General features: G+C 47.3%; 2 protein-coding genes across 2 annotated transcripts; both read right to left on the reverse strand.

Moving 5' to 3' along the window:
• Positions 1-4,410, reverse strand: N7458_011236 (uncharacterized protein; the record flags this gene model as incomplete). Its single annotated transcript, XM_056914618.1, has 3 exons — positions 1-1,656; positions 1,715-4,093; positions 4,150-4,410. The coding sequence occupies 3 exons, from the start codon at positions 4,408-4,410 to the stop codon at positions 1-3; spliced, it is 4,296 nt and encodes a 1,431-aa protein (XP_056763467.1).
• A 2,518-nt stretch (positions 4,411-6,928) lies between these two features.
• Positions 6,929-8,073, reverse strand: N7458_011237 (uncharacterized protein; the record flags this gene model as incomplete). The annotated part of the gene is made up of 3 exons (XM_056914619.1): positions 6,929-7,222; positions 7,283-7,516; positions 7,579-8,073. 3 exons carry the CDS (start codon positions 8,071-8,073, stop codon positions 6,929-6,931), a joined length of 1,023 nt encoding a protein of 340 aa, XP_056763468.1.
• Between the last annotated feature and the right edge of the window lie 1,997 nt (positions 8,074-10,070).

Here is a 10,070-nt window from a genome sequence, read left to right on the forward strand (position 1 = left end):
TTATGCTGATCTGATCGCCCATTCTGCCTTAAGCCGTTGAAGCCATTCTTCAACCGGAAGAACATGCTCTCCAACCTTTACATTGCCCGCGCCGATCTTCTCGCGCTCGGTTGCATCATACGATGGAACATGCAGCATCTCATGGTTCTTTCCACAAATTCCAGGGGCTAAGGTTCCTTCTCGGAGGTTTTTCAAGCAACCTTTATCAAACTCAACATAGTCGCAGTCTCTACACACGTAGATATTGTCTGCGAACGACCACCTGGTTCCACAACGCCCATCACATCTGTCATCCATTGGGCCTTGAAGCCCTGCTGGCTTGCCATCTGTTTCTGAAGAATTACCCTCAGTCTCCACGGCCTGCATGTCGTCGAGTGGAGCAATCAAAGACCATGCGGCGAGGGCGTCGGCATCCTGACCTGCAAACATCAGATGCATTGCCAACCCATGATAGCCCTGCCAGTCATTGAGCGGATCCTCGTCTGAAAGAAGGTCAAGGTAAATTTTGAAGGGAGCACGCAAAGTCTCCTTGGCCTTCTGCTCGTCGCCCTGCAGCGCATGCCACCGGGAAATGAGCCGCATTGGGTACGTCTCCTCGTATACCTCTTCCCTATAATTGTTCTTTCTCAAAGACGCCATCTGCTCGAGATGCTCCAGGTACTGCGCGGCAGTAGCAGGATCACGTCGAGCTTCCTGGAAACAGACAATCGCCAGTTTATTGCGAACCGTCGATTTCACAATTGGAAGATACGATGCACTGGGCTCATCCATCTGCAGAATAAGTACCCATTGGTCGATGGCAAACTCCCTGTGCTCTGCGATGTTGGTGGTGTTGTTATAGCATAGAAGCGCAACTCTGTGCATGAGTAGGGCCTGGCAGACCCTGCCAAACTCCTCCTCGGCGATATCGCCAGCCTGTATGCCTTCGGTGTATCGCTTCTTTGCAGCATTGACCGCTATATTGTAGCTTTCGAGAATGATTTGAAAACTTTCGGTATTGTAAGCTAGCGCAAAGAGAGCTTCATGGTAGTTCTCGTTGTCGTAGTGAGCGTGGAACGCTTCCGTGCGATGATCTAGTCCCGTCGTTTTATCCGTCGAGTCCTTGCGCGATTGTAGGAACTCAAGCAGACCTTGATAGTCATTGTTCTCGTGGAAGAACATCATCAACGAAAGCACCACTTCGTAGTCATCTGGCCGGTCCTGAAGTATGCTCTTGTAAATTGCGCACGTTTGATCGGTATTACCAGCCTCCTTGTTCCATTCGGCGAGATCGCGCGATATCCAAGAGAGCTCTTCTTTAGCGTCATCAGCATCTGCTATTTCGCCGGACTCAATTGACTTCGCCGTCGCCTCCAAAATTTCGATTGCCATCTTGTACTCTTTTTGGGAGGCATAGCAGTCTGCTAGCCCCCATTGCGAGAGCCAGTTGTCACTCTGGAGTGAGGACGCGAGCTTGAATTGTTCAATGGCCTCGGGGTGTCTGCCAAGTTCTCGGAGCGTGCGTGCCAGGTTACGAGTCTCTTCATAGCCCAATCTATCCAATCCAATCTGGCACTGTACCCATTGCGCAGCGTTGAAAATCCTACTGGTTTCGACGTCCTCCATCTCTGATTCGACATTGAATCGATTGACGCTAGAATTCTTTCGGCTCTCAATCTATGAACTAGTCAGCCCTTGTGTAATTTGTTCTTGATGGCAGCTGTGCCGGTCGTACCTTTGTGAGATACCCGTGTATCGCAGCGAAAACGTAAATAATGCCATTCGTGCCTTCCTGTAACCATCTGCGCCCCAGGAACCGAGCGATGTGTTCGAGAAGATCTGCATCAGGCTCGGACTTGGAACTCAGACTTCTCACCCACTTGCTTTGATCACTCGAAAGATTCTTCGTGAAGGCAGAGTCTTGGAGCCATCTCGATACGACGTCGGTATATTCATCGTCAAAGATCCACATTGACCGAAGCCAGGAGTTTTCAGTAGTCCACCACTGCCCAATAGTAGCTTCGTCTGCAAAGAGTTGCACCAACCGAGGACCGAGTGCCCTTTTGTGTTGTGGTTGTGTCAGAGAGGGATCGGCATCCATAAGATGGTCAGCGAAGCAGGCGATAGCATAATCAAGCAACGGAGCTGAATCTGGCGATTTGCTAGAGCAGATGATCTCTAAGCAATCTGCCACGATTCTCAGATCCGCTGTTTCAATTTCCACTCCAACGCGAGCAGTCTTCCCTTTGAGTTTCCGCTGGAAGAAATCATCAAACCCGAATTTGTTGAATAATTTCGGGTCGCAAACAGACTCCAGAACTCGCCGGACAACCCTTACCTCAACCTCATTAATATCGCCAGTAAGATTCAAGTTTTGGGCATCTTCGGAGTCGCTTGATTTCAACTCCGTTCGTAAAAATTCCTCGATGGAGTCAGAGACTAGCACCACCTGTGACGTTGGCGGGGTGACTTTGGTGACGAGATGTGGTTCACCCAGGATGCGAAGCAGCGAGGAGTACTGGTTCGTGATTTTCTCCGCTAGTGGTCGAAGAGAAGACTCTCGAGTCTTAAGAAAAAGGACTGCCTCCAGCTCCTGCAGGCTGAGGGTGCGTTTGGCAAACACGACCCAGGTGAGGAGAGTGTTCACGTCGGAGATGTCATCGTCACTAAGTGTTTCATTCAGGAGATCCATCTTTCTCACGATCGTGTCAGATCGGTTTCCTCCTGATCGAGACAAGATGTTTCGAATCTCGCCAGGCCGCTGTTTTCCACTGATCTCATGCAAGATCAGACCAAGGTTGACGAAATCACCATGTGTTTCGCTCATGAGGGCTTGAAGGATCTCCTGCCGCAGATGAAGAACTTGATCCGATGTACCATTGAGAATGTCCATTTTGTTCATGCGGTCGGTGATGAACTTTCGCAAGTCATCACTGTTCTTGGAAGCCATATCTATCACAGAGAAATCTTCTCCAATTTGTCTTTTAATGTTCCTCATTGTTTCGTCCCGCCCCGACAGTAGGATCCGGAGTTTGAAGCGAGGCCAGGTTTCAGACACAGCCTGTAACTTTGTCAGAAGCTGGATGAGTCCTTTGAAATGAGCCTTGTCCATTTTGTCAATGCCGTCGAACAGGAGGAAGAAAGTCGAGTCGCTCTTGTAGGACTTCGCAAATAGAAGCTCCCACAGGCTTTGTATCTGGTTCACACCAGATAGCTGAACAGAGCTCAAATCTTTGCGATAAACAATATCTGTATTAGCAACCTGCCATGCAAGCACTTTCAGAGCTTTCGTCAGAGATGCATCATCCAGCCCTTGTTCAAACATGTAGTAGGCAGTGGAAGTGCACATCAGATCCTCCGCAGCCTGGGGATCTATTTCTTGCAAATCCTTAGCGATGGCCGCGAAAAGGAAAGACTTGCCATATCCTTCGGCTCCAGAGATTCCAAATATGGACAAGGCTGAATCCCGATTTGAGGCCCATGCAGTGTACAATGAATCAGTTTGAAGCCAACCCCCACTGCCTTCGATCTGTTCATTCAGAAGGCGTCTGTAGGCTGTCTGAACAATCTTGTAGCTCTCACTCGGAGTGTCAAGATTGGAATCGATATTTTTCAAAATCCTTTTCGAGGCGCTATCCCCCTCTCTTTTCTTCTCGAAATTGATGAGACTATCCACAGAGGCACTGATCTTCCTAGTCCCATCTCGGTTCTCAATGATCATCATCTCGCTTATCTTTTGCGACTCGAATCCCAGCGTTCCCCGCATTTGAGACTCACGCTCAACAAGGTTAGCCAGGCGACTTAGCTCGCCGCTGACGCCTTCGTCGCCGTCGAAGGCAAAGACCTTGAGCGCGGTGAAGATTTTATGACCCTTGAGAACTTTGATGGAAAGTGCACAGATGTCGACAAAGCATACCAACTCCTCGTTAATGATCTTCCGAAGGGAGATGTCGACTGCGTCTGGAGGCAGACGCATGTAAATCTTACAGCGCTCCAGCACATCCGAAATGCGCCGGAATAGCTCTGCCAGACTGCTAAAGATGCGCTTGTACTTAGCTCCGGTGCTAATAAGATACGAGATCGCATTGAAACACAGGCTACTGGGGGCAAAAACCTACGATTTAGTGATTAGCAGAAGTAGCGCCGGCTTCATTTTGGAAGAAAACCCACCATGCTCGCACCCTGCACAGCTATGCCCCCCAGGACCGTGATAAAGGTCAGTGTTTTGCCAATCACGTCTTTTGCGACCCTATATTTGTTGTTTCGCTCATCGTCCTCATCTTGCTTTGTCTGAATTTGGTCAAGCACCTCGTCAACAGTATATTTTGGCGTTACAGTGAGATCGACTTTGGTTGTCTGTGCGAATGACCCACACGCCCGGTCCCACGCCTCTTGCAGGTTATAGTCCTCTTTAATCTCAGTAGCAGACATCGGGTAATGCCCCTACATTTATTGTTAGCTATTGAAGTGGAGCCGCTGTTGCCTCTGCGTGGTGCTGCAAACGCTTCTTCAAAGGCAAGCTGACCACTGAACGAATTGGGGGATCAAATCAAAACACAGAGAGTTCGGCGCCATGGCTGTATTTATAACTCTCAATCGTAGGGGGCTGGAAAAATGCCCAACCGAAAAGCGGCTAAGTTCAGCTGCTCGAAATGAGGGGGGTTTCAAGCCAATGGGAGTAAGCCACAGCCCGTCCACTCGATCGCCAAGCTTTCAGCGGTTGCATCTGCAGAGGGACTAACAGGACTGACCAATGATGCAATTCCTCGAAGTGGGGCTTCTCATTCCTGCCTGAGTCCGTGCCAGCACATGCTTCCCTAGTCAACTGTGGCGTCTCGTGGCTTGAGTATTAGTATTCTAGAAGGATTATAGGTGGGCTATCCAAGCCTCGCATCTTCCAAATATGTAATTATCTGCCAAAGACGTTGTGGTATCTTGTCGCCACAGATGCGACTGAAGGTCACCGTGGTCATCAAGAAAATCATGCGAAAATATTGCAAGAAGCTTGTTGGAAGTAGGAAATATATGTTCAGGATTCCATGGCTAATAGTAGTCTGCTAGCAGCCTCATTTGCATTACAGTTCCTTTCCGTCCCCGGGGCCATGGGCGATTCCAAAGTCTTCTCCATGACCCAACTGTCAGCTCTTGGCTGAATTTCCACCTAAAAAACGATTCCCATTTGAGCCTGCAGTCGATTGCCTCCTGGGACGATTCGAAGACCTTCTGGTGGGGTCACAGCTTGCCATTTGAGTAGCTTCGTGCTGCGCCGCCAAGTATGATGCCTGAGAGCTGCGAAGTTGGATGATCTTGGTCAAGGGGTCATAGTCGCCATCTTCCAACCAGCAGGAAATACACGGGAAGACATTGAGAATATAAAGGCCCTGAAGGTCCTGTGCCACCGGTGTTGTATTTTCACCAGCGAAAGGAAAACGATCCCATTCACTGTCTTCGGGATCAAAAGGTTCGAAGTCTGTCGCAAACTTCTGTCGCGATCGCTGGATTGGAAGCCAAGCTTCGGCCGCGCTCTGAACTATTTTTTTTTTTAATTTTAGTACAAAACAGATCTTGCTGCGACTCGGAAAAGAGGCCACCCGCATCAGAGAGCATTCTCTGGACTACAGCTCGAATCTCGGCTTTCAGAGCGTTGTGTTCAGCATCCGGATCGATAGAGAGAAGCACGCGACGGCAAACCGCTTCCTTCTCGCCATTACTACCTGCAAGATGTTCGAGAGTTTCACGAAGATTGTTGCTCTCCGACAGAAAATAGGTAGGCTGGAAAATCCGTTGATTAATCTCCCTGAACAGAACAGCCAGGATCAATGCAAATCGTATTGCTTTGGCGGCCGAGGAATTTGAGGAAATCAGAGGAAAATTTAGTGGCAGAATGATGTTGTCTACCTTCCTAAGTTTCTCCCATATGGTCTTCTCCTTTTTATTCTATCAGTGATGCGCGCGAGATAAGGCTTCCGAGAACTGACCTTGAGAATGTTTTCCGGAACATCATGTTCTATGAATGGAGATAACTCGTTTGTAGCAGAGGTCCAAAGGCTTGTGAACTCCGTCGTTCTATGAAAGGTGCGGGAAAGGTCAGGTCACAAATGCTTGAAATCCTATGACACAACTTACACAAAATCATCATCAATGTCCGAGGATTGGACTGTGAAGTCGTCCATTCTTTGGATACGGGCCCTGACTGCCTGCAGCTCTGTGCTCATCGATACATTAGCAGCTTCTAGCTCTCCGTTCTTTTTCTGTTCCGATGATAACACTGATTAATTATATATAAGAAACAAGTTTGATAAGTTTACATAAAATATTAATTATAAATATACTCTACTTTCTCTACCAGGATCTCATCAGAAGAAGTGAAACTTGAAAGAGCAGAAAGATCGGTCGAGGGGCCTGTGAATGTGTGCTGGCGACTTATTCCCATATCCTAAAGCTCGTATCATGTCGATTACGTGTCTCCACCTGAAGTATTTGAACCAAGGGAGCAGAACTGGTAATATATTCCAACTCCCGTATACTTCAGCAGCCCCGACGTCCCACAGTCCAGCCTAAACCCTCCCCGTCCCAGGGATTTGTGAGTGTACCTGAGTAGGCAAGCCAATCACAGCTAGATACTACTCTCAGACCACTCCAGCTGTCCTAGTGGGGAGAGGAAGAGTCTATGAGGAGGATCCGCCAACTTGTATAACAACATCACGCAGCCTGCCATAAAGTATTCAAGTTAAGCAATTTCTGATGGTTGGTCATTATACAGTCAAATTGAAATTTTGACGTTCTCGATATATGATATCAGAACCATAGAATAGTCACCTGATAGGTTTTGGATATCAGGTGTCAAGCTGCTCAAAACTACGCCCACTTAAGACACTCCTCAAATTCGCTCACACACCACTGAGCTCTCAGCTATCGATCGAGCGTAGTGCAATACTTTCTGTGTCCTTCAAGCCTTTTCAAGCGCAAGGATCGCCTTGGCTGTGTCGGTGAATGTATCCTCCATGGGCCTTCCCCGAGCCAAGTCAGGAAACGCCTGTATCGCTGCTTCGATATCAAATTTTGGGAATGTAGGTACGATTCCACTGTTTCTTCCAATCCTTCCTTCTAACTCTGGCATCTTGCGGAGATAATCGGCTATCTCGTCGAAGGATATCGCATGTCCAACAACGAAACGTTTATTGGCGGCAGCAGGAGTTATGAGTGCTGCAATATGGAGCTCGGCAAGGTCACGAACATCAATCTACCAAACAGAAGTCAACCCCCTAATCTTGCGAAACACTCTAGGTTTCCCAATGCTCACAAATCCTGGGAATGCTGTTGCAGGTACTGTTCCAGAGCCGGTCTGGGCGCTATTCATGATAGAGTAAATTTGCATGGTGCTGAAATTTAACTTGGTGATAGTCTCGACTTTCTGGAGCGGTGGTCCGAATATCAGAGGTGGCATGAAGTTTGTGACACTAAATAGAGGTCTCTCGTCTTTGACAAACTTCCAAACCGCCTCCTCAGCAACCTTTTTGCCGACACAATAAGAGATCTGCGTTTTTCGCGTCATATTAGAACCAGAGTATGCGGATAACGGTGTAATGGAGCACGAACGTAGCTATTCTGAGCGTTAATAGCATCTGTTCTATCCAAGGGTAGCCACTGATCATTGTCTAGAACGCGGCTTCCCACGTCCTCGGCATTACCAAGCGTAATAGCGTTGATACTACCCGTTATGGCGATCGCTTTAACCTTCGAGTAAGATTTTGCAGACTTTAGCAATCCGATATTCCCAATGATAGATGGTTTTTCGAAGTGCGTGACAAAGTCAGTGTTTTGAGGGTCATCAAGTACGGGCGCTGCCACATGAATCACGAAGTCAATTTCACTGTGTTTCCTAAAGATAAAGTCGAAGACTCCTGGCTTTGTAAAATCGGATACCACTTCGAAAGTTACGCTTTTTTTCCATTCTGGATGTGTTGATAAGATTCGATCTGCCGAAGATGTAGAGCGCACAATTGCAATAACCGCATGTCCGTGCTGGATCAAGTGGGCCAAGACCGTGGCACCAACAAAACCAGAGGATCCTGTCAAAAGCGTCAGAGGCATAGGAAAGTCGCGCCAAAATGTAATAATTCGTATGAGCGGCAAATGTAATTGTTTAGATGAGATGGATTTATGTAGAGATCGTAGCTACTCTTGGATAAGGGGCATTCTTTCGCGGGATTTCGCAGTTGAGATGACGACAACATGATGTCTACACTCAATTGCCAGCGTAATGTTGTCAGGTGATTCTATATTCTTGGTTATGAGGAAAAATACCACGTTGCTTCCGCGACGGTTGTAGACTGATCTAGCTGGAATGTGAAAGTCATTATGTCTAGATGAACCTTATATTTCTTCTCTTTCCACGTCATAGGTTCAGATTTCGAAATTCCCTGCTAGTCTACCCTAGACTTATTATCCACAAAGGAAATAATGAATCTTTATCCTCGTGGTTCAGTAAAATAGCTATTATCTTGATATTCAACGGATGATTAATGACGTCATTAACCATAGCGTCTGTCTTCATGTCAAACGTGGTTGTCATTGAAGTGTCTAGAACCCGTCCTCGGAAGTTCCGGAAGTGCTATGAGTCCAACTTGATTAATATATAATTACCCATTTGTATTTACAAACCAATTAAGGATTGCACCTAGCAACAGCGAAAAAAATGTCGACAAGTCGAGAGGAAAGAACCATGATTCTGGTTCACGTATCCGTGGAGCCACGTGATATACCGAAATTTTTGGCGGCTTTTCGTACATGCTTTGAAGAATGCAAGAAAGAACCCGAACTTGAACGATTTGAGGTTTTCGATATTCCAGCTCAAAAAGGGGAATTCTGCTGGATTGAGACATGGAGAGGAGACCAGGACTGGTTTTGTAATGTGCGTGAGTTTTGGCACAGAAGATCTCACTCACACCCCTTCTTTGCGAACAATGTATATATCAGCTTGAACTGAAGATACAAAAGGCTAAACATCTTGTCAAGGTACAAATGAATCGACCGTATTACGAGCCCTACCTTGCAGAAACCCAGCCGTTGTGGACTAAACCTCGTGAGTACAACGCACTCCTCGAGAGGGTTATACTGTACAGATAAGAGCGTAACCAGAGAATTGTGTGAATAGGCACTATCAAGTTCCTTCAACATATTCCAGGTTTTCCATCTTTTCAAAAGCAAAATTAAGACTGGTTTCCTCGGACAGGGGCTGTGGAATTATCCTTCCGACGATGTTAAATTGACGAAAAACTAACTCGGGAATCGGAAGATGATTTTCCGAGACCGCTTGACGGGAGTGTCAACTGATGTCGGGCAGGTTGTGGGAAAGAGAATAGATTGTTACGGTCTTCTACTTTGCTCTTGTAGCCTACCATATTCGAATAGGTCTCGGATAGTAAGCCGATGTGCGAGTGGCGTTTTCTTCAGCATCAATTGCTGCGTCGCACTCATTGTGCATCTTTGTGGCTGATGACTTTTCTCTTTCCTCTAGAGAAGTGGTCGTCCTTGTATAATCAAAAGGTTATACTAAACCTCAGTTTCTAGCTGCGATCATAAGTGCATTACGCGACGTGGAGGAAGGCACATTTGAAGGATTATGTCAATTTGCCTGAACCACGTATCTGATACCTAACCACAATGACGAAGATAATGACAATAGCCCCAGAGGCCTGAGGTTTCGACAGCTAGGCAGCAGGAGAGCTACAACTGTTTTCTGTCAAATACAGTATGTACGCTACAGTACGCTGCTGTCATGGGGGAAAAAAGGTCTCTTTTTAAGAAAACGGGGACGGGCGACTAAGCCAAATATACATTAGTGTTTTTCAAGATAGGGTTCGAGAAACAATTCGTGAGGGTACGAAGGGGAATCTGTTTTCGACTCCGACTGTATCAACGCCCAGGGTGGAGTTTATGGCAATGCACTTCAGGCAGCATCCCTTGGAGGCCATAAAAAGGCGGTGCAGACGCTGCTGGATCGAGGCGCCGACGTCAACGCTCAAGGTGGAGACTGCGGCAATGCGCTCCAGGCCGCATCATGGAAAGGCCACGTAGAGGTGGTGAAG

This window comes from Penicillium daleae (genome assembly GCF_028827525.1).
Source record: "Penicillium daleae strain IBT 16125 chromosome Unknown utg000008l_segment0_segment0, whole genome shotgun sequence".
Classification (NCBI taxonomy): domain Eukaryota; kingdom Fungi; phylum Ascomycota; class Eurotiomycetes; order Eurotiales; family Aspergillaceae; genus Penicillium; species Penicillium daleae.